At 41.3% G+C, this 24775-nt stretch overlaps 2 protein-coding genes across 4 annotated transcripts in view; both read left to right on the top strand.

Annotated features, from left to right (window-relative positions):
- Positions 1-274: 274 nt before the first annotated feature.
- slco2a1 (solute carrier organic anion transporter family, member 2A1) lies at positions 275-16108 on the top strand. 2 transcript variants are annotated; one of them, XM_068319191.1, is made up of 14 exons: positions 275-443; positions 5988-6125; positions 7023-7185; positions 7705-7914; positions 8585-8683; positions 8774-8913; positions 10297-10369; positions 10502-10666; positions 10928-11132; positions 11586-11733; positions 12784-12947; positions 13879-13943; positions 14543-14663; positions 14755-16108. In XM_068319191.1, the coding sequence occupies exons 1-14, from the start codon at positions 408-410 to the stop codon at positions 14873-14875; spliced, it is 1848 nt and encodes a 615-aa protein (XP_068175292.1). In that variant the 5' UTR covers positions 275-407; the 3' UTR covers positions 14876-16108. The 2 variants fall into 2 exon arrangements, with proteins under 2 accessions (XP_068175292.1, XP_068175291.1); XM_068319190.1 differs by lacking the exon at positions 275-443 and having other exon boundaries at positions 1182-6125.
- A 2106-nt stretch (positions 16109-18214) lies between these two features.
- The window catches only part of rab6ba (RAB6B, member RAS oncogene family a), a 45866-nt gene continuing 39305 nt past the window's right edge, over positions 18215-24775 (top strand). The window contains exon 1 of one of the 2 annotated variants that reach the window (XM_068319344.1): positions 18215-18427. In XM_068319344.1, the coding sequence (XP_068175445.1) occupies positions 18358-18427 (70 nt within the window). In that variant the 5' untranslated portion in view covers positions 18215-18357. The remainder of the gene's footprint in view (positions 18428-24775) is intronic. The other variant, XM_068319345.1, reaches the window with a different exon arrangement.

The raw sequence follows: 24775 nt of genomic DNA, 5'->3' as shown, positions 1-24775 counted from the left end.
GTCCCTGGGGGCCCCTGAGGGCCTCGGGCCGCATACCGTAATTAATGGAGCATTAAGGAGGTTCTGAACACGGACGGGGCTCCTCTGAGAGCAGAACCAGTAAATATCACGGCGGTGAGTCACGACGGCCCTCCTCCTCAACTCACCGTTCAGGCATTCGATCGCGCGCCAACAGGTGAGAGTTGCACAGGCTCGCGCGTGACTCAGCCAATCAGCGCAGGACTGTTTGTTCTCAACTCACCACTTTCAAAACATTGACGCGTGGACCTGTGGGCCGACACCAATTACATCACTGACGGCCATAAAACAGCGATCCAGCTCACCGGAGCGCAACAGACGGTCCGTGACGCAACTGGAGGCTCGACCGAACTCACCTGAACCCGAAGGAGACACGAACCCAAGCGGACATGAAGCGATCCGGACCCCCCTGCACCAGCATTAAGGTAGGGCGCTCCGCTCCACGACCATGAAGGGATTTGTTGGTACCTGGCGGTAACGGGAACAAGCTGGACTTTATTCTCTGAGGGTTCTAAAGAACAGACTTTGTGGAGTCAGACGGGTGGACGGATTGTGCGTGGACACTGTTTTCATCTTCATCTTAGACAAACAAGTTGTCAGTCATGCTTTCAAGGTGTTGGAGCTCATAAAAGTAATACTTCACGGAGATTTGTGTCAAAGTGGAGTCGCTTGAATGCAAAAAAACACTTTGGAGAGAAAGTGCGTGGGGCTGTTTCACCTCGATGGCGCAGAACTGAATTTAATCTTCAATCTGAGTTTAGTACTTTGCAGGATCTGATCTTTTATTTTTAGCAACATTGAAAGGTATTTCCAGGAATAATCTTAATACAATATTAAAATCTAAGTGTATAATAAATTAATTTCCCAGCACTCCAGCTAAAGCAGCTTTTTCTTTTGGAATTTAGAGATTATTTTTAAAAAGATTTTTACCATGGAAACGTCAGAAAGTGTGCATAGTGTTTGAAAATTAAATCACACGTCCACATACAGTACTGCCTACAACTGGGGATGTTTTGTCATCTTTTCTAAAGATGTAATAATCCAAATAGATCAAATTTGCTATTGATGACCTAATCATAACCTCTGCTCTTTTGTTGAGAGTTTTTACCAAGAAACTGCTGTTAGTTTTATTTTTATTTTTTATTATTTAATTTATCACTTACTCAGTTTGGACAGAAGTTTTCCATTGCCAGCTGTGTCCACTGAAAGAATTCACAGTTGTATTCTCTGACTTCAACAATTAAAGTCTCATTTCATCCATCCATCCTTGATTTGAGGGAAACCCATTGTTCCAGGGCCACGAGTGATGATGAGGTCAAACTCCTTCAGCCTGAAGCGACACTGAAATGAGACACGACACGTCCTAACGGCGGAGCATTGTGTTGGTTTACGTAAGCAGGATGGTGACAGAAGGGTAAACTTGTAAAAATCCAGCTGTTGATGGATTGTTTGGAAAATCCAGTTTCTTTCCACACACATGTCCGTCTTTACTCACACAGAGAATCCTCTCTTCTCTAACATCATGTGAGTTTTTTATTCAAGGCTTTGGATGCACAAACACAGTTGTCATGGTGTTGTTGAGGTAGAGTTCCCATGAACCTCCACTCGGTCTGCTCAGGAGGAATGTAGGTGGTTCAAAGCGTGTGGCGGTGTGTTTGGATAAAGGGAGTGTAGCTGAAGGTGGAAGCAGCAGGTGATGTGTTCCTATGAGGGATTCCTGCGCCGCTGGAAGGTGGAGGCAGACCATTATAAGCTGTTACGCCAAACCAGAACGTTTGATGACTGGTTTAGTGGTTACAACAAAGTGGTTGAAAGTTGAGCAAATTGCCTTTCGCGTAGATTCGAGCAGCTTTGCAGCAATGCTCTGGTTTAGATCACGCGCCCATCAATCTTTCTCAACAGGAGAACATGCTGTACACGCTCCCACTCTGTTCACTTTTATCAGGACATCTTGTTTGTTTTTCACAATTTTAAACTTATCTTTTTTAGCCTACACCTAGTCACCACCCATATTATTCAATCAAATTGTCTTTAGTGATATTCTTCTAGTACCTGAGCCAAGGGTCTGCCCCAGGGCATATAGATCTGAACAGTGGGGCAACAAGCCCTCAGGCCCTGTTCTCTGTCTGCACCCCTGTGCAGTCAGGTTGAGTATTCCGGGCCTTTTTGTGCATCTTTTGTTCACAGGTATATTATGTCATAACTGTTCATTTAGAGGGCGGCACGGTGGCGCAGTGGTTAGCGCTGCCCCCTCACAACACGGCGAACCCGGGCTCGAGCCCCGCTCTGTGCGGAGTTCGCATGCTGTCTGCTTGGGTTCTGTCTGGGTTCTCCGGCTTCCTCCCACCTCCAAAAGCATGCGCTTCAGGTTGATTGGCCATTCCAAAATTGCCCGTAGGAATGAGTGTGTGTGTGTGCTTGGTTGTATGCCTTTGTGTGTGGCTCCGCAGTGCACTGGCGTCGTGCCCGGAGTGTCCCCCGCCTCACGCCCTATGCCAGCTCCCCGTGACCCGCTGCGGTGGCAATCTGAAGATGACTGTTCATTTAGCAGCAGGCTAGCAGCAGCAGCCCAGAGGAACAAGAGGAAGCAGCGAGCCGGTTAACATGCTGTGTCTTGTTTGTCCAATCTGTGCAGAACACACAGATGATGGATTGTGGTTTTGTGAGTGGATTTCTGCCAGACAACAAGATTCCAGGAAGCTCGGAACCAGCCTGACACACAGTTAAACTTTAACCTCATGTTTAACCCTTCAGGTTTCATATTGTTTTACTAGAAAATAGATGGAAGGAAACGTTATTCATACCCATTGTGCTTTATATTATTTTATTAGCAAAATGTACCATTTGTCATGTATGTTATCAACAAATCAAACAAGAATGGTATAATGTACCAGTTATCAATAACTTATTATATATATAACTTATTTTTTCTTCTGACTGTAGTCTGTTAAATAAAATCATGAAATATTCTTTCTTGAGCTTTAGCTGCTTATGTAACCTGAATTTTATGACTTAAGATTTTCGCGTATTTCAAGTGCTCATGCTAAGCTCACATTCACCTTGCAGTATCCCTATATTTAACTGACAGCCATAAAGCCTAAACATCTTCAAATATTTCACAGAGGAAATGCTTCTTTGATGGTGATGCTATTGTGCAACTGGCCTCTTTAATGTTTGTGTAACAATGAGGGGAGGCAATTCTGAGCTCTCAGTTTCTTTCAACCATCCAGGGGGGGGCACGTCATTCGCTTAGCTTTTCTTCTCTTTCTTTTTTTTTTGTGACCGAGTAGGTTCAACAGTTTTACAGAAAATAGATCTTCATAGAGAAGCAGCATCTCAGCTACAACACGTGTCCTTGAAATAAAAGCACGATGACATTGAAGTGTGAACTTCCTTCCATTCTCCCCTTCACAGCGGGCTCGATGGCTGGAACAACAACGTGCACACAGACGGAGCTGACAGCGGAGAACGGACACATCGGTCTGTGATCTGCAGACACCCGGCTCTGCCGTCCAGCTGACGCGTCTCATGTCGGATCACAGGATCAATGAAGCCTGTCGTCACACCGACACGTTAGAAACCTATAGTTGATGACATGCCGTAAAAACTACTGTTTCCGGCGTTAAACCCGTCACAGGGTCAGGCGTTATCTGATTTGAGTCTGACTTTAGAAGTGCTGCTTAAAGAAACATTTGGCCTGCCAACAAGTGAATCCTGTCAAATCATCTGGATAATTAAAGCCTATTAGATGGAAAATGAGGATGATGAATGTGTGAAAGCAATCATTGTGTTTGTGCGACAAACCATAAAGCTGAGCTTAAGTAGGAGCATTAACTGTTCTGAGGCGCATGCAGAGCTGATTCTCCCTCAGCCAATCTGAGTAGCCTGGATTTATCACTGTTTCACAAACAAACTCACCAGCCTGGATCTCAACGTGTATCATCAGGATTATCAGTACAGTCACAGCCAGCAGTAAATGAAACCTGTAGCTTGTATCGTCTCATCCGAGTGTCTGTGAACGCTTGTTCGCTGCACGTCCACAAGCTGTCAGTCGTTCCACAATCCTTAGAGTCGAAGCTACGCTCTGAAGCGAAAACAGTTCAGTCACTCACAAGCTTCATGTCAGTACATTTAATGAGTTCTGGTACTCAAAGCAGCTCTAATCAATATCTTTTTACGTCAATAGTGGATCAGATTGAGATGTGCAGGTTCTCCAGCAGGACTTTCAGCTCTGTGGTGTTTGGAGACTTTCAGCTCATTGTTTTGGTTTGATGAAGTCACAGCCTCACTGATCTGGTTTAGTTTCTCCTTTCATCATCATCTTCATTATCATCACCACCAGCAGCAGCAGGAAGATTATACATATATATACATACATCTTCAGTTCCGCCTTCTTCGGCTGCCGCGGGTCACAGGGTTGCTGGAGCCTATCCCAGCAAACTCGGGGCATGAGGCAGGGTACACTCCAGGTGCGACGCCAGTGAACCGCAACAGGAAGATTAATTTGTTGAATTCTAAACAATGATCATATTTTGGATGGCTTCTGGATAAAAGCACGAATCCTGTGTGTCCTTTGTGAAATCAGGATTTTTTTTCTGTCTACTCATGTACTGTCTGTTTGGAACTGGCGTAACTTGGTTTATCTGGTTATCAGCGTGTTGTGCTAATGCTAGTAACATATCCACCCTTTAGATGTAAACGTGACCTTCAGCCAGTGAGTCTCAGTGAGTGAAGACCAGATGTGAAAGGGTGTGAGGACATTAAAGTGTGTAGCTGCTGCACAGAGTTCTCTGGATCACTTTGGCAGAAGCATTCTTACTGAAGCATTTGACTTAACATTCATATTGGATTTATGTCCTGACTTGGCTGTGTGGTTAAAACAATAGATGCTGTATTTTAGTAAATAATATGCTTCAAGGAAAACCAAACCTTTTGTCCTGTGTAACTATAAACACTATTTGTTCCGAATAACTCCCACACATTGTGGGCAGAATCTTTTAAACGACAGCAGTGATGACAGGGGACGAACATGCATTAACAAAATGAATACGTGAAGACGGTGTTTAGACGTTAAACAAAAGTCATTGGGGTGTGTGGTCGAACAAAGAGCTCCGGTGTGACCTAAATGTATTCATGTTCAGCATGTCAGTGAAATTTAATTACAGTATTCTTTTGTTGGCTCTCAGCAACTGAAGTTTGAAGTGGGTCAGACCAACAGTTCTGGTAGGAGAACTACTGACAAAGAGAACATAGATGATGCTTAGATCCAGAACAGATTAGTTGTCATTATGTTTTGTTTTTGATGATGCAAGATTTGTTTTTCATATACAGTACTTCTCCTGAACGATGACGGCAGTCATTTTTAGGTTGCATTTTGCTTCCAAAATAAAACACAGAAGTGGAATTCTACTATCCATGAGTAGAATTCCACTTGTGTGGTTTCTTATTTAACGCTGATTCCCATCCGCTCGTCATGGTGCAGGCGCTGCTGAATGTTGCATCTCACTGCAGAGATTATATGTGTTCCCTGAAGCTCCTTTGGGTGGATTTATCCTCACAGGTGTGTGTGAAGAACACTAGTTGTTTTCAACACCAATCCTTTTATGTAACGACAGTGTGGTTCCTCTGAATTATTCTTGTTCTTTGAACTATTTACACTCCTCAGAGGAACAGGAGCTGTTCTGTCTGTGTATGAATGCTGATGAAAACCACACAGTAAGCTATTTTATCTCTGGATAAATCGCTATTACAAGCTCTTGTCAGAGTACACTGGACATTGGGGAGACTTGCTTATTGCAAGAGACAGCTTTTTATTGTACTTCCTTCTGATACGTTGCAGTGAAGCACACCATGTGGGACTGAAGCCCTAAAATACCTCTCAGATTAGACATTTGTGTCCTGCCTGTCTGTGTATGTGTCTGTCTGTGACCGCCACACTCAAACAGTCCTCTGTCGTCCGTCTGTCCCAGCTGTTCGTCCTGTGCCACGGCTTCATGCAGTTCTCCCAGCTGCTCTACAGCGCCTACTTCAAGAGCGTCATCACCACAATCGAGAGACGCTACGGTCTCAACAGCTCCTCCTCAGGAACCATTTCCTCTCTCCATGAGGTAGGAGCCAACAATAACATATCCTCACAGAGCCGGAGACCTCCAGGGCTTTATTTCAGTTCTGGTGATGACAAAGGAGGAATTGGAGAACAAGTAACATGTCCTCCGGACTGCTCAGGCCAGGCTCGGGTAATTTGGAACAGCTTTATTTCAGATAAGAGTAATACAAGAATGTACTGTATGTACTCGTCAAGGAGTTCATACATTAAACCTTAATTAATCCTCAAGTGGGATTAAAGTAGATAAATATTTTGTAGCTGATTTAGACCAAACATGACCCCCATGTCACTATTTGCTGATGTAGGAACCGTGTTTCCTTGTGGCTTTTGCTGCCTTTATGATTATTAGATTCTTTTTCAGATTCGCTCAGGATTTGGTTGAATTTTAACATAAAGAACAAGAAAAAATTTCAGTTACTGAGACCAAACAAAGAATTAAAATTCCAGTCTCATCTCAATTGCAGAAGCCATGCTAGATATTTTGATTCGTCACCCCCAGAACCCACAGATAACAACACCTCTCCTGGAGCATTCACACCTGTCAGCTCTTGTTTTAGTTTTTATTGCATGCAGCTTTTTGTTTGATTCAGTCTAACCAAACTTTCCAGATTCAACTATATTTTCATCTCTCTGTAAAAATGATTTAACAATCCTGGAACACATCCTGAACATGAAAAAAACTGTAGCACCTGTTAGTGACAAGCAGCTGAGGCTAGTGGAGCATTCAGCTAAAAAGCCAGATGTGTCTCCAAGGAGCTGTTGAGGGGTAAAACTGAGCAACAGGAAGAGTGTCTATTGATTTGATGTTAATCAATCAACGTGTGAAAGGACTGACTTGAGGAGTGCAGCAGACAAGAAGCCTGGATCTTACTGAGTCATGTGTCTGTCCTTCTTCTAGGTCAGTAACAGCGTCCTCATCGTGTTTGTGAGCTACTTCGGGAGTCGGGTTCACCGTCCTCGGGTCATTGGGATCGGTGGACTGCTGATGGCCTTCAGCGCCTTGATGCTGGCCTTACCTCACTTCCTGTCCCAGCGTTACAAGTTTGACTCCGTGTTACAGAGTAAGACCCATGGACCGGCCCTCGCTGCACTGCTGTGACAGCTGACGTGATCCAGTCCACAGCAACGTTCAAACATGTCAACGCAATTCATGACACTTCACTTAAGTGTTTGTCGAGAACACTGCGGCGTCTTCTTAGCACAAGCTCCACGGCGCTTTGTTTCAAAGTCTCTGCGTTCTGCCATCTGTACTCTGCAGGAAATAGTGCAATACAGGAAGCTTTGCCAGCGCTCTGAGGCTGAACCTTTGCATAAATCAGAAGGAGATTCATAATCTCTGTGCACTCACTGAAGACAGAGAAGATTACAGTCATCTCCAGGGCATTTGATTTGTAATAACAATCTCCTGCTCATTTTACCTCCACTCAAGGCATGTTGGCGTTGAACAGAGTGTCACTGAGGGGTCAGAGAAGCTTCATGATGTTTCAGTAGTTTCAGACATGCAGTCGCTGATGAGCTCTAAACTTTTCTTTTCTTGTTTTCCCCTTTTCTGCTCAAACCACCTGCTTCTCTATGACCAGACCATCGGGATGTTTGCAACCTGCATCAGAACTTGAGTGAGTCGGGTTGCAACAAAGATGAGACCAGGCGTCTAGCGGACACCACCAAGGTGTGGCTGCTCATGGGCACTGCCCAGCTGCTCTACGGCATGGGCTCAGTGCCCATCCAGCCCTTTGGGATCTCCTACATTGATGATTTTGCCAGACCTTCCAACTCCCCTCTGTACATAGGTGAATGTCCTGCAGTTCACTGAGGCAGTGGGATCAGATAATGATGTGAAGTTCTGACCTTCATGGTTTTGTGAATTATTAAGTACTATTTGTGATACAATTAAAATTCTTTCGCCTTTAAAAGATTTGAAAACAGGTAGATTTCAGTTCAGCTTGTGAAATTCCGACAACTGTTAGCTTCATCTGGAACTGAGGGGTTTTATATGGTGAGGCTCAAAAGAAGTGTATTTCTTTATAACTTTACATTAATAGATAAAATCTATTATTTAACTGAAAAGATAGTTAAATATCAGATATCTGGATGCAGAAAACAATATTTAAAAATATTTAAAAATATTTTTCACCAATACTTTTGTAGTACTTTTTGCATCTTTAAAGTAATCACCTTAGCCTCAAGCAGAATTAATATAATTTTTTGCTTACAGCTTAAGATAAAAAATTAAAAGAAGTGAGTTTTTTATTATTCTTTGTTACACTCATAGTGTTACTCAAGTGTTTCTTGTATAAAGACAGAGCAGAATTTTATTCGCCAGAAAGCAAAATAAAAAGAAACAAACGACTGACGATTCTGGGAATGTCCAAGGTTAAACTGTTTAGTGTTTTGCAAATTCAAGTTTTTAATATTTCGCACCAGCAGTACTCTCCCTCATAGTGCTTTTATCATTCACAGCCATCCTGTTTGCTATTTCTGTATTCGGGCCTTCCGTCGGCTACCTGCTGGGCTCGGTAACGCTCCAGATCTATGTGGACGTCGGCAGAACGAGTTTAGGTAATTATGACTTTCCAGAGTTATGTGATAAACAAGCTAAACTGGGAGGGACGGTACCCTGTCATGTATGGTGTTTCCTGTCTCCTACAGGAGCAGAACTGGAGCTGAACCCAGGTGACCCCCGCTGGATCGGGGCCTGGTGGATCGGCCTGTTCATCACCAGCGGCTGCCTGGTCCTCTGCTCCATCCCCTACTTCTTCTTCCCTCGTAGAATGGCTTTAGGAGTAAAGGCAAGTCCAGTCCTACTCAGATCCACATCAAAACATTAAATATTCACTCCGTGTGAATCAGGCATGAATCATGAATCAAGACTGCACTGTTTCTGTCGTGTTTTACTGACACCTGTTGGCCATATGTCAGCATTGTAACTTTTTTTTCTCGTCATTCAACATTGTGAAATTACAAAACATTGTTAATGTTTTCACATCACAGTTGTATTCCATTCAGCATATTATTCCAAGAGCTGATTGGTACTTGTGATTTTTTTAAAATACATTTTATAACATGTATAAAATTTATTTTAAAAAATACATTTATTTATCTAATGTCACTACTGAAAAGTGACATTAGATAAGATAAATCCCCTGAAAGTTTATCCTCTATATGCTTGTGAAACCACATTTTGGTTGTTCCCGCCTTGGCCGGAACATGAACTCGTAAAAATATGTGAATGATAAGGATATGAACGAATCGCTTTTATGTAAACACTTCTATCAGGTGATGGCTATCTTCTTTCCATCTAGCTGAGGTCGTTCTTGCTATTTTTAATGTTACATAAGCCTGTCTTACGTATTATTATTATTGGAATGAAACAAGCCTTCTGGGAAACTGGGAAATTACAAATTATAAAACACATTAGCTTTTCAAGTTAACCTAAATATCTCTACCATTTCAAGATGAAAGGAAAGCATCATGTCCAACCTAACAAACTGATTATAGCAGCACGCAAACTACATATAAAACATGTTACACAAAAAATAGGTTCCATATTTTACGTCACACTTTGATTATGTTCATTTACCATGGAGATATACTCGTCATTGTTTGTTATTTTTTGTGAGAATGCAACTAGTTAATATGCTAGCAGGGGAGTTGCTAAAGCAATTAAATTTCCTTAATGTAATGCATAAACAGATCATATGTAACTAAAGATAATGAAAAACATTCTCATGATTGCTATTATTTATGTTTTATTCAACTTTATTTTTGCCGTTGCAGCGTAACCAGCAATCGTAGAAGTGAAAACAAATAAAGAATATTTCCATATGAAAAGCCAGAGGAACACAAACAAATCCCAGAAATCTTCCATTATGATATTTGACAGCTGCAGATGATTTTGAATGCATGAATACTGAGGGACTATTGCACAGAGCTGTCACTTCAATCTAATGCTCCCACATCACAACACTGCAGTATAAAGAGATGGGGCCTCATTGTAGGAGACTTTGGCACAGTGGGAGAAACTGTTGTGTCAAATATTCTGCTCAGACCAGTGCTGGTGGAATCTGCACACAACTTTTCACAAAATGTCTGAAATATGATTGAACAACTACCAAATTTAAGCAAATATATTTATACTCTAATTATAGTTCATTCTGCTTGTTATTTTACAGGCGACTGGAAGCGAAAGTGACATGAACGATGACTTCAAGAAGCCAGAGAGCTCCTTACCAGACTTCCTGAAAAGTATGATTATTATATCCAGACTGAAATATCCCAACATATTGAATTCATTAAGTGACTCAGCATAGTGTTATGTTATGAAGCAGCTCTGTAACGTCATGCTCAGTCTGCCTCTGTGTGACTGTGTGCGCTCAGTGTTTCCCAGGATGTTCATCCACCTCCTGCTGAGCCCTCTCTTCTTGACGCTGGTTCTCGCCCAGTGCTGCTTCTCCTCGGTCATCTCAGGACTCGCCACGTTCCTGAACAAGTATCTGGAGAGGCAATATGGTGCTTCACTCGCCTACAGCTCGCTACTAGTGGGTAGGTCCTGCAAAGGAAAAAGAAATGATCCAGATCACTGTTTTGCAATAAACCTTGCCTGTAAAATAATAGCCATAAAGTCCAGCATGGTATTAAACAGCTTTATGATCTCTCTAAGTGCACTAAGACATGATGACCACTTTAAAAAGGAATTTTGTGCCCCTATACAAGATGGTACTAAGAAATTAAAATCTGTTATTGGTGGAGAATGCCCTCAGACACTTGAAGTTGAAAATTAATTACAATCCTTACTGTTTGCAGGTGCCGCAAATCTGCCAGCCGTGGCAATGGGGATGCTGGTAGGTGGAGTCATCATGAAGAAGATGAGTCTGTCGCTGAAGACCATCCCACGCTTTTCTGTGGGAATGTTGACCACCTCAACCATCCTCTGTATCCCTCTCTTCTTCATGGGATGTCCCACACATAAAGTGTTTGAGGTCAACCATTACCAAGTGGGACAGTACGGGTGAGTTAGAGGTATTAGGCCGTACGCGTGACCGCGCATGACTGGCAGCAGCAAGAAACAAGCTTTTTGGTAACTCTTAATATAAAACACATTCTGTACAAACAGAAGCTAAATGAAACTACACTAAATATAAAACTACAGTAAATAAAAAACCATATTAGTTCATCTTCCACTGTTTTTCCAACCAAATTCTGTTCTGTTTCAAATCGACATCTAACATTGTTTTTGAGAAGATCGCTGGGTAGTTTTAATGTGGTAATAACAGCAGCCTAATCACTGATAGACTATGGTCATGAGTAAACTCTTGTTTGTCATGTTTATTGTAGCTTGACGACAAACTGGATTTGCTTTCATCCAGCAACACAGACTTCCCTGATCCCAGTTGCTGCTGAACATTTTCTGGAGGAAAACTGTCACAGTAGTAGATTTGAACCGGTTTCTGTCCCTCCACAGGTCTGAATCCTGGTGCTACTCCAACTGCTCCTGCCCTACCAGCACCTACAACCCGGTGTGTGGCTCTGACGGCATCGAGTATGTTTCTCCATGTCATGCAGGCTGCACCAACTACACCAGGAACCCCAACAACACCCGAAAAATCCAGGTGAGCGTGTGCAGCTTAGGCTGTTTACATTTTATGATGTACTTTACTGATGCTGTAAGTGAAATATATCATTAAAAAATACAAGCCCTTAAGAGGTGTTTGAGTTGTGTAAATGATAGTGGACATTTTAGTACCATGGATTTCATAGGAAATCGTCAACTGGGAAATGGGGGTTGGTCTAGTTATGTAAGACAAGAACGCTAGATGTATTTATTGAAAAGAAGAATCCATAGCTAACATCCAAGATGAGGGAGTTTAATGTCAAAGCAGGGGAATTGTTTGAAACTTATAACAGAAATTAGCAATATAACTGTCTTTAATGATGTGTAATTTTGTCAGTCTGAGATGAATAAACAGGTTTTATTTCTTGTTTGACTACAGGGTGTTCAAATTATTCTATAATTAACATTTAACTCAGCATTAGGTTGTGGATTACTGCAGTATAGTCCATCAATATACAAGGGGAGTGTTTGTAATTTTGCTACTTAGAGCATAGACTTAAAGGATAGACTTGATCTATGAATTTTTTTTTCCATTGTGAGAAACAATGCCTGTTTAGACTCCAGGCTAAAATTATATGCCATATTTTGTGTCACTCTACCAGTGTCTGGATTTTGTGAATCTGCAGTGTGCTCCTGGAAATGATCATGTATGTCACATGAGCAGTGACATGAAATTCCAGATTTATACAATATTGAATGTCTCATCAGCCACGAGCTTCCAGGAGCGTCCAGCATCAGTCTGGTAGACAGAGAGAGAGAGAGAGAGAGCACTGCTGTTATCAAAATCAGCTCATTATTGATGAGCTGATCACAGCTGATGAGTCACAGACTGTAAAGGACCTCAGTGACATAATGTCAGCATTATTAAATTATTTTTAAGCTTAGCAAGAGTAATGATTTCCTCATCTAACAGCCAGCAAGAGGGAAAATTAACGTGTTTCCCCAAAATGTTCATTGCATATCACAGCAAATGTAGTACAATGACGTATTTCTGAATATCTTTGTGAAGATCAAGTGTTTCTCTCTTTTGGTCTCTTTTCACACACAGCTGTATACAAACTGCAGGTGTATATCTGGGAGTCAGAGCCATGCTGAACCGACACCCTGTCCAAACAACTGCCCACATTTTCTTCTCCCTGTCATACTTGTCATCTCTCTGGCGTCACTGATTGCCTGCTTTACTCACAACCCCCTGTACATGATGCTGCTCAGGTGAGGACAGATGGTGGTATATGTACAAAGTTACCAATATTGATCTATATGGTCAGTCTCCCATGACAAATAGTTAATTTACAATTAAAAATTATCACACTTACTGTGTCTTTTTTTTTTAATCTAGAGAATAATGCCAAAATTTATCAGGCAGTGACCACAATTATATACAGTACCACTTCTACCAGTGTCTAGAGGAATAATAACTATAATTAGGATGAAAATGCCCAGTGGAACCACACATGGATCTAAACCAGTTAGATGGAGTTGTGGGATGCACTGTCCCCGTCTCATTCATGTCTCAGCTCTTAATAATGAGGTCACACTCCATTTTCAAATTATAGGATGATGGTTGAACCAAACCCTTCTCAAAAATAATCTCTTGAACATACATCAGCATTTATTAGAAAACATTTTGGGGGAAAAAACACTTGGTATCATCATGTGAGTGATTAACTTTCCAACTGCTCACAGAGGAAGGACGTGGTTAGTGTCCTGACCTGTAGCAGGCCATCAGAGGACAGTCACGTCATTTTGCATCTGTCATGTTGTCCGTCTCAAACAGTCTCTGTTTTTCACAGTGGAATATATGACAATAGATAAATGTTTTAGTTAACTGCCTAGAAATACAGCTTCTCTGTATTCTGTCAAGGACTGCTTAGCATTTAAAATAAAAACTAAAATTGAGGAGGACTTTATGGCCATTTCCCTCCCAGTAAATCAATCTCTTAGCTGCAAGACTGGCTGGAGAACAAGCATGGCAATCTGAAAAGAAATTTGTTTTATGAATGTGTTTCATAGTCTTGTTTAATGATCACGTTATTGTTATTTTTTTGTGAAATAAAATCACCTTATCATTGCTGCTATATCCAATGTTGTGTTCAAGGATGAAACAGCACGGATTCACTCTATTTTTTCTCATCCATTGCAGATCCGTTCCCGCTGATGGGAAGTCATTTGCTATAGGAGTTCAATTTCTACTCATTAGAATATTGGGTAAGTTATGACACAGAGATTGGTGTGTGGGTAGTATTCTGTCAGAATAAATAATTCTTGTATTAATAGAGTGTGCAGCAGAGCTTCCAAATGCCAAACTACCCCCCCCCCTCTCCTTGTTCCTGATGTTGTGTCATGTTTTTTTTAAAATGCAAAAACATTCTTAAATATCATCACCATGAGTATGTCATTCTTTCTTTCTCATCACATTTTATGGTTTCTTTTATGAGAAGTGAATCAAAAAGGTGAGGAATGACTTATCATGCATCATTAAGAGAAGCTATAAAAAGGAATGATCTAGATCAGGATCTGCATCAGATTTTCATGTGTTTTTGTGTTTCTCATGTAGAAGTACATTCATCTTGATTTTATTTCTGATATAGTTTAAGTAAACAGATGGTTTAATTAACTTCTGAAACTCTACAACAGTGCTGTCTGGCCCTGAACATGCAACTGTCACGCATAATGTTGTTTTATTTTTATTTTTGTTCTTATGAAGCGCTTCATGAAAAGGTTTTGAAATGTTCTCGATAGATAAAGATTATTATCATTATTTGCTATAAATGCTTTACTGTGAATGCCCCTTTTCTCCCTTACAGCCTTCCTACTGGCTCCGCTGTTTTTTGGGATAGCTATCGATACATCGTGTGTCTGGTGGAGATACTTGTGTGGAAAGAAGTTAAGCTGTAGTTACTATGACAACAACATCCTTAGGAACAGGTGAGAAAGCCTGTCTTTTGGAACACAGATCATATGTGAAAATCATCCACAACACTGCAGACAATGAAGTTGTTTTTGTGTGACCCTGCAGGTACTTAGGGCTACAGATGGGTTATAAGATCATGGGCATCATCCTACTGGTAATTCTGGGGTGGAAGGTGAAGCGGACCCAGGAGTACAGTCTGGAGAAGAGGCCTGAGGGACTGCTGTGATGAGCCTCCCTGTTGATCCAGGATTTCTGTGCTGCTGTAGTGTTCAACATGTTAAAGAACAGTGTGACAAACAAGCCTACGCAGGACCTCACTTCTGTAGGCTATCCTCTCTGTCTGGTGCTTCACAGGCTGGAGGAAAGAGAAACAGATTCCAAAGGGAGAATTTCAGATGCTTTTGAAAGTTTTAAGAGCCAGAATAACTCTGACATCCAACTCATAAGTTGACAGAGAACATCTAAATGTCTCTCTTTGTAGTACGTACCTCAAATGTTCCACGCATCAAGGGAAAGTTCACACAACAGATTCACGTCTTTGTGTGTTACGGGATCCTATAAGGTAGGGAGCTATCAGTGGGAACATATTGTGACATTAATTCGTTGTGTTGTTGATGTATATTTTTATTCATCCAGGGCTTGGTAGTACTTGAAGTTTGAATCTGTAGCAATCAGTTGCTTCAGATTCAACTTTCAAGATTTAATTGTATTAGCTTAATATTTAAGTTTATTTTTATAGATGTTTGTTTCACACATCTGTGATAAATATAATCCAGGTAAACCTCAGCTCACGTTGTTTTGAGTAACGTCAACCATGATTATATATCGGTTTTCAAAAAAGAAAAACAAATATCAGGAAAAATTAAATTTAGATCATTTTACTAGACTTAATGTCAGTACACGACAAATATTGGAATCGTAAAACCACTAATAAACCGTTAAAAGTGCATATTATCATGTTATTGAACAATAAATTAAGAAAATAAAACCTATTATTAGCCTATTGGAACCCCCGTGACCTGCAAGGCGGACGAAGTGCCTGGAGCCAAGACCACAAAGTTTTTCTGTACAATATTAAAAAATAAAATGTAATTGTTCGTAATATTAAAATAGATTTGTATTAGTCAAATATTATTCAAAATGTATTAATAAATACAGTACAAGACGTGGATTATTTTCAGTTAGCCTGGAGGCTAGTTAATTCGACTTACGTCGTTTCTCCTAGAATTAACGACTTGCGCCGAGGCATACCTGACTCATATCATGTATTATCTCATGTAACACATGATTTATTATTCCTTTGCTAATGAATTTTCACATATTTACTTTTTCTAATTCAGTTAACACATATGCTATGTACTGTTTTTGTTAAAGGATTATTCTATTACAGTGCAGTGCATTAATGCAATGCAGTATTTGTCACTAATAAAAGATATGATGAAGTAAGTCAGTGTGAGGTTTGTCTATTTATGTCTTAAATACTTAATAACCAGTCCAGTAAACTGGGAAACCACAGAAATACAACATCAGCTAATGTGGTTCATGCAGTTTTTGCATTAATACAGATTAATCAATGTACCTGATGTTCTCACACAAAATGTGCTATAATTAAAACATTCTACTATTTGAATAAAACAAGCAGAGAGAGGATCATACAGATGCATCAGCTTCATCTATTAATGATTAAAAACAAACCTGTAAGTGGCATTCAGGTGAATTTTCAGCTTCTGGTTGAAGCAAACATGCTGAATGATGGAGAACAGCTTCTACCCGTAGTGAAGCGGTAAGAAGCCACTTGCAGCTGCAGAGGGCAGCAGACAGGCTGGAGTCTGGATGGTGTGGATAGAATAAGGACTAGAGTTATCAATTTACTGTATGATAACAAACCGGCATTTAGAACTGGATTCTAGCAACTGCTGGTAGCCGGTGCAGGTCCTGATGGAGTGACGGAGATCAGTCAGGCTGTTGCATTCCGGATGGAAGAGGAGGGAAAGATGGCAGACGCAGGCACTCCAGCATGAAGCATTTTGCAGCAGTCTGAGTGTGAGATGACGGAGTGCAGATGTACAGTATGCTCCTGACGGTGTGTTGATTACAGTGTTGTGTTGTTGAAATGGTGTTGGCAGCGAGGGCAGCTGGTCATCCAGTTTCACACAGGTTCCCTCCAATGTGAGCTCTAGATTTAATGGAGACGTCTGGGATAGGAGAAGCCTTCCCTGGATAGACGACCTGCTCAGGTCTTTTGAGACTGATGTACATAAAACTACTGGCGCCTGGGATTTAAACAGAATAGGTTCAGAGTCCTCTGCACAGCTATGGAGGGAAAAACTGTGACTGAATAATGGATGAATCAGACAAGTGATTGTGTAAAGTCAAGAGGCAATGACCCAAAATAGAATCCATGAGGTTTGGACTCAGCTCCTCTACAGGTTACCTTCTCTTCGGGTTCAGTTTGAGTTTTCTAGCACTTGGGGACCTTTTATCAGCATTTCATTGCATTCAGGGTCACAGGTCAGGTACAAGTTCATGTTTATCTCTGTGTGGAATTACCGCTTCTTTTAACAACACTGTGAGCATTTTTGGAACTAACATTTTCACCTTCATGCAAAATTTAGGATTTCAGCAAAGTTTAAAGTTTTGGACTAAATCATAAATATAAACACTGAGCAGAACCCCCTACACACTGTTAAACTGCTACAAGTCCTTACTCTGCATTTAATGCCAGTAAGAAGACTGAAGCGTTGTGGACAGTGTACGTACAGTATATAAAAGGGAAAGTTGTGTAATGCTGAAAAACGCATGGTTTTTACCAGTCCACAATTAAAGTGGTTTATTGGTAATAAATGATAATAACGTAATTTACTATGAAAGAGCATCTTTGAAAGACTCGGGCCTTCACCATAGAAAACAACCTCTTGTTCTCAGGCTGAAGATGTCATCAGGGTTTGGAAATCAAAAGGAAGCTTGCATTACAAATCAAAAATGTGGATTTGGAAAGAAACAATTTTTTTGAGGCAAGAAGCTTAACTGAAAGAGCTGCACGTTTGGATCCAGTGTTATTAATTTATTTATTTATTTATTTATTTATTTTTTTATTTGATCAAAGATGGAAAATTAAGCTATCTGTAAAGATTATAATCTTTTTAGAATCTGTCTCTACGTTCAGTAACTTCACAGCTCTTCACCAAGATGAGACGATGTCTGTTTAATTTGTGTCGAAGGCAAATAAATCTTCAAGACTGCACACGAGCATCACCTTTTACGTCTGCCTCCTCCAGCTTCACATGACGTCATCTTATAGAGGACTGTCAGCTCACCGGGAGCGAGGGAGGCCGCGCATGCGCAGAAAGAACGAGCTGGAAAAAACACCCCTATCGTCACGGACCGGTGCAGCAGCGACTCCTCATCACGAAGAGAGAGAGAGAGAGAGGGAGAGAGAGAGAGAGAGAGAGACAGAGAGAGAGAGAGAGAGAGAGAGGGAGAGAGAGAGAGAGAGAGAGACAGACAGAGAGAGAGAGAGAGAGAGGGAGAGAGAGGGAGGGAGGGAGAGAGAGGGAGGGAGAGAGAGACAGAGAGAGGTGAACGGAAAGCGACACCACCTTCTTTTCCATCCAGCATCTCCACCAACACACCCCGAAGTCGTGCCGGAAGAGAGAAGTAGACCCAGCCCGTCCGACAGTGACCAGAGCCCCGCTCCTCCTCATCAACATGTCCGTTGGCAGCGACTTTGGAAATCCTTTAAGAAAATTCAAACTGGTCTTTCTGGGGGAGCAAAGCGGTAAGACACATTTAAAGTTGTTCTTGGTGGTGAGCCGGTCAGTAAGTTCAGGTTGCTGACGGATGTTGAGTCAGCTTGTGAATGAGTTGTGATGCTTTTTCTTCATGGGTGATGCTGACATGAGGGGAGGCTGAGAGGATTCAAGTTGTTCAGACACACCCAGGTTTCAGAGGCCATGGGGAACTTGTGTGGCTGCAGTTTTTTGTCCTGGAGTTGTGATAACCTTTTGCATTCTATAAACTGTGTGTGTCCATCTTTGCACCGTCAGACTCAGACTGGATGTTTTTTTTTTTTATTGGATTTTGATTTTATTTGAGTCTCCAGCTCCACCTGAGACATGGAACAGATTCAATGTGGAAACAAATTGTGTTCCAGCAGACACGACGCTGGCTGAATGGATTTGAACAGGGCAGGTCTGCTTTATGGCCTAATTCACAGGTCCGGAGCAAAACAAATTAGCCACATTAGTCATAGTTCAGTACTTCAGAAGGATTATTGATCATCCACTATAATGGGGTCATGCATTAGTCCATTGTTCCAGCTACAACAGCCCAGCTCACCTGTTGTTAAATAAACTGTTGTATAACATTTTTATTATATCACTGAATCACTGAACACAAACTAATGCCAGTTCAATCAATCAATGAATTGATTAGTAGACAAATCACTCATCGTCTACAGAATTCCATTACCTGACGAGAGGTTTGGCTTATTCTTGTTTATTCTTCTGATATCTATGGGAATGGAATCTCTTGAGCTTTTAGAGTATAGATGATCAATATGGAATATAATCATCAATTGTTGCTGAAGGTACGATAGCTTTTCATGCTTTAAGGATTTCATTTTGTATTAAAAGTCATTAATGTGATGCTTCAGATGAGACATAACCTATAATACTTGACCATTACCCAGAACTCTGTCTTGTCACATTCTTGCATTTTAATTGAAATTAAATCTTTCAGTTATTTTTTTATGATATTGCCAAGCAACAAAGCAACAAGTCAAGATGGATTTGGCAGCACAAGCATAATGTCAGGAAGTGTGCTGTCTTCACCAATGGTCTTAAGTAAGAGATTTGACATTACAAATAAAGGGCAAGCTTCCTTATTCAGAGAAAGATATAAGGTATTTAAAAGGGTTTATGGATCCATCAGAGCAGAATGAATTGTTCAGACTCTCTCTTTGTGTGTGTGTGTGTGTGTGTGTGTGTGCGTGCGTGCGTGCATGTGCATGTGTGTGTGTGTGCGTGTGCGCTTGTGTGTGTGTGCGTGTGTGTGCGTGTGTGTGTGTGTGTGTTTATGTGGCATAAAGCAGGCTGCAAGGTAGGCTGCTGTGAGCCTCACCGAATGGTATTTCAAATAGGAGTTGTCGTCTCTGTCATTATTTGAATAAGAAACTGGTATTGGTACAAAAGCATCAAGTCTTCAGGTTAGTTCTTAAGAAAATTCAACATGTTTTTCCAGGATTCATGATGTAATCAATGAAGACAGACCTTGTATTGAACAATGTTCTGTATTTTCTATCTAGTACTCACCTTTTGCAGATGGATGGATGTAGCTTGCTAAGCTAGTTCATGTAGCACAAGCCTCCCCTCCTGCAGTAGATGCACCTTTCCCTCTGTTTGGTCACCCACATTTGTCATTTGTTAGAAAGAAAATAGTTCCTACATAACGCCCCTCATAACAAAGGGTGCTTTCATGCCAGATGAATATTCTCATTATTCTAAGAACATACAGCGTTCTGTTTGTTTTTTATCCACTGCAGGAACCACAAATGATTATAGTTCTTAGAATTCAGTTTTTAGAAATTGATTATCTCTTGCTTCTCGTAACATTCTGTTATTAAAGCGTACAGTGATTATTTCATACAAGCCAATGCACCATGTCATGTTTTTTACTTAACACATGTGTTGGAGGTCAGCTGTGGCTCGGACCTGCAGCTTAAAAAATGCACATGAATGAACAAATGTCTGAATTATTACATATATCACAACAGAAACATCGCTTTTATAAACATTCATGTCATCCTCATGCCACTACTGTTTTTATTAAGGGTTTTTTTGTTTTTCTCAACAAAAGTTTGGTCTGAAAAAACCAGAGTGTGTGGATAATTTTAGAAAGCAGGTCATGATTTCTGGAAAGGGCAATGTTGTTGAGTTTTTTATTGAATTTTTTTGGGCACCTTGAGCACCACAGGTCGATTTCCATCTAGTCTCATTATATTTGCGAGAAGTTAGAGATTTCTAACAAAAGTATCTCTAAAATGCTGTACATCCCACTGCAAGTTCTAGTCATGTATACAGAGACCCAGCACCACAGGTAGTAAGTGAAATGGATTTAGGGGTTGTTTTATCTCTGGTAAAATAGTTTGATGACCTCAGTCACCCTGACATATACATGTCATGGCACACATATAATGAGCACTAGAGAGTTTTTGTGTCTTACTGTGATGATCGTAGCACAGAAAGCTTCTGGTGGCCCCTCTGTCCGTAGCGTGGGGCCCAGGCCCATGTGGAGGGGAGTGGTCTGAGCTATCTGTGCGAGGGGACTTGCTTCATCCAGACAGTGGCACCTCCGGCTTTGGGTTTGACTGGCTCATCTATGGTAGCTGTGTCTCTGAAATGTCTGCCATAATTGCCAGCGGTGCCCAGGCGGCCGTGAATCCTGTCAGTTCTGCTGCGATCATTTATCAATGTGTCCGACTGGACTGAAGGATGTCAGGAACAGGAACACGGCTGCAGAGGCTGCAGTTAAAGCACCACTTGTTCTTTTTAAGCTGATGGTTCCTTTGTACAATGAAGGCCTGCAATGGTGGGAGTGTGTGAAAAATGTGTCTATAAAGGGAATGAAGGCATGATGTTCTGTTTTTCATAAAAGAATCAGCTAACGTCAGAGAGGTGGGGGCTCCGGATTAAGTGGGTGGAAGCAGGCAGCATGTTAAACGAGCTGTCAGAAAGTCTCTCCTCCTCAGACTTCTTTTGGTGTTTTCTAGTCTGCCTGTGCAAAGAAGGCTGGCTAAAGGTTTCTTCAACAAAGCTGAGGCTTAAACAGGCCAATCAGCTGTTCACCAGTGTGCTGGCCCACACATCCGCCAGAATGAGCGTTTTGCAAGTTCTAGCTACAGAGCAGTCGACAAGGTTTCTGTTAGAAAACTCAGATTACTGTGTTTAGTGGATCAGAGCTCTTTTATACCATTGGCACATTTTCAAAGGAACATATTGATGACTTTTCCAGTCAGATGGACTCTTTCTGTGAATCACTGAACTCTGAAAATAGATTTTGGAGAGGGATTAGAGGTAGGTCTCAAGGTTTCATTTAGTATACAATTCCCCTGGTCTGATATGAAACAATGTGGCACGGTGGTGCTGCTCCCTCGCAGTCATAGGTCTCCGGGTTCGACGTCAACTAGACATCCACTGGTCTGTTGTTAGCAACACATTCTGTGTTTTCTCTGTTGGACACCTCCAAAATCCTCCAACATGGTGACCTGCTCAGCATAAGGACTACGAACAGAAGCAGAGGAAATTATCCTTAAATTAAAGGTCGCTGAACTCAACATTTTGAGTTGCTTCGGGGTTTCACCAGCGATCACAGTGTGTAGTTGGTGAAAATATATTAAAGCTGGGAAATAGTTCTTCACAGTAAAGGTATCAGACATGAAGGCTATCTGTACGCTCTGCAGAGGACTGTATCACCAGAAATGCACAGTGCACATGAAAAACTGCACAGTTTCAATTTTCAAAAAGAACTCGTGGAAAATAACCCATGATAGAACAATGAATAGAATGATTGATTCATTTCCAGTTACTCTAAAGCTTTAAATGCTTTCCTCTGCATGCAGTCTGATCAGTAGGCAGTGGCTCAGCACTACTTCCAGGATGTGATGTTTAGATGACACACATTTCCTTACAGCAGCTGAACTAATGAATGGAGAGGATATCTCATCGCAGTGGATGTGGATGTGCGATCTGCTGCGATGTCGGTTTGCTTTTGTTTGTGCCGTCTCTTCTATTCCAGCCCTTGAAACGGAAGTGACTGTTCCAACGAGCTGGATACATTAGAGTCATTGAGCAGATGAGTGTTTTCACCTCTGCAGTGCCGCATTAGCATTAAAATATTCTCAAAAAATGACAATCCTATTTGTTTGTTTTTTGTGCTGTGGGGGAAATGAAGCATGCGTGATACTGCATCCAAGAAGCACCACATTCCAACTGCTTTGACAGGGTTAGGAAATGCTGCTAAACACCAGCACGGCAATATCTAGAAATGTAGGCTAAGTGACTGTTTTTCATGCGTCTGGAGCCTCAGGTGTGTGAGGGGTGATGGGTCATGACATGCCGCTGGTGCTGCTGAACTCTCTGCTGAGCCTCATCAGCTCTTTTGCAGCGACCTGATGGGTCTGGATGTTCAGTTTCCACACAGTCCGCTTAAAATAAACCCCCTGGCTGCCGGTAAGAAGTCACCAGACCCTCCGCCTTGGAACGTTCCTTAATGAGGGTTTGAAGGAAATTGATTTTGACTTGTAATCTTGAAATCTGAAGCCTCTGGGAGTCAGGGCCACATTCTGTGAGTGGTCGCACTGCTATCTGATAACGTGGCCGTGTCTAAACACAACTGGGTATCTCCTTCATTTTACTTCCCATCACTTCATCATGACAGTTGATCTCTGATGGATTAAGGGAAACGTCTCAGTGACAGCGTAGATCTGCTATTGATAAGCTCAGCCACCCATTAATGGACGCCGCTCATCAAGATCCATTGCTTTCAGCAACATGCCAGACCCGTCCTTTCCTTAGAACATGTTGGGTCACTTTTACATAATGAACAGCATGAACACATCAGAGACATTAAAAACAAGTATCTAGACATGTATATTCATGTTTCTGTGTTTCTAGTACATCCCTGAAGATGCTTAGAAAACTTGAGGCTTAAATTTAATGTTGTCGATTGCGTAAGAGGTACATTAGGTGTACAGTTATAAATCTCATTTATTTTATAAAGAGGCATTTTATGGAGCTAATTTATTCCCTCGTTCAAGGAAAGATGAACTGGTATGGATGTGTCGGTTTAGTTATTGTTTAATTTTATTTATTTTAAATAATCAGTGACATTTTGTGATTCATTCAGAGGTGTGTTGGGTTCTGCAGGAGCTGGTCTGCAGCCAAAGAATACCAAGCAGAGCGACTGTAGTCCTATACATATGCTGCACAGCCGAGTGGGCGTGTTCCCAATGACCCATGGGAGCACACAGGCTCACTTACACACGAATAAAATTGGATTGCAAATGTGAAGAAAGTGTCTGATTCAGTTCCACTTGCCTGTGTGTGTCAATGAAAAGCATGTGACAGTTTTATGAAACACAAGAGACTTAATGCAAATCTGACTTGTTCTTCTTCTTTGTTCAGAATAAATTTTGAGAAAGATGAACTTCAGAAATACGTTGTGGAAATTTTTAAGCTTCTCACATTATTTAGCTGAAGAGGCTGTTCGAGGACATTCTCTCTAAATGGTGTGTCTTAAAATTAGATTGGGTTCTTGTTTAATGTGAAATCTTTGGAGGGAGAGTGACTAAGAACACATTTTACATTTAATCCTAGTTTTCTCGTACAGAACAGCTTTGTGAGTGAAATCCCCGCTGTGGAGGAAGGCTACCATTTACCCAGCATGAGATGTGACACTTGAGCAGGTCTCCACTTTTTACCCTCTCCCCAGCTTCCCAAAGGAATCCTAATTATTGTGCAGTGCAATGGTACAGTGTTCATTTGGCTTCAATTTATCAATCAATATATACTGTCTCGATGAGGGGCAAATGTGAACTCCATACAGAAGTTCTTGTGGGGATTAATGGAGTGGAGGTAAGCTGTGTAATCAGTCCTCTTTAACATAATAGAGTGTTTGCTTCACACCCCAGGAAAGCCATGGATCTCAGTGGAACGGAGGACAGATGCTGCAGGGCTGCAGCGGTGGAGGCCCCCTCATCAGCATGAATGTATTCAGTGATGCTATTTTGTGTTATATTAACTTCTGTTCTTTTCATTCAGAAGCCAAGTATTTCTGTCTCTTTTTACCCTTTAGTGTTCTCATCCCGTCAGCAGCCTCAGGTGTAGAGGAAGGCCTCTCCAGGGCCTTCAAACACAATCTTATTTTTCTTCATGGAACCAGAATGATTCTTCAGAAGACCAAAAGTCTGTTTAGCCGAGCGCTTTATTCCCACGGCATTTAATGCATGCTTTGAAAACTATCTCTCCATCCATCTGTCTCTGAACGTTTTTTTGTTTGGGGCATAACTCAGAAATAGTTCAATATTTGTTTCATGAAACTTGGCAAACGTTGTTTGCTACCCAGGAAT

The sequence above is a fragment of the Antennarius striatus genome, chromosome 7 (assembly GCF_040054535.1).
Source record: "Antennarius striatus isolate MH-2024 chromosome 7, ASM4005453v1, whole genome shotgun sequence".
In the NCBI taxonomy this organism is placed as follows: Eukaryota; Metazoa; Chordata; class Actinopteri; order Lophiiformes; family Antennariidae; genus Antennarius; species Antennarius striatus.
Note: the sequence above shows the minus strand (reverse complement) of the source record. Positions and strands in the feature narration are given on the sequence as shown.

What these genes read in the sequence shown, in the direction of transcription:
- slco2a1 (XM_068319190.1), top strand. Translation starts at nt 5,931, where the DNA reads ATGTGTCTGTCTGTGACCGCCACACTCAAACAGTCCTCTGTCGTCCGT. An exon ending in GAATGGCTTTAGGAGTAAAG is followed by an intron (nt 8,914 to 10,296) that starts GCAAGTCCAGTC and finishes GTTATTTTACAG; the next exon opens with GCGACTGGAAGCGAAAGTGA. An exon ending in CTACAGCTCGCTACTAGTGG is followed by an intron (nt 10,667 to 10,927) that starts GTAGGTCCTGCA and finishes TACTGTTTGCAG; the next exon opens with GTGCCGCAAATCTGCCAGCC.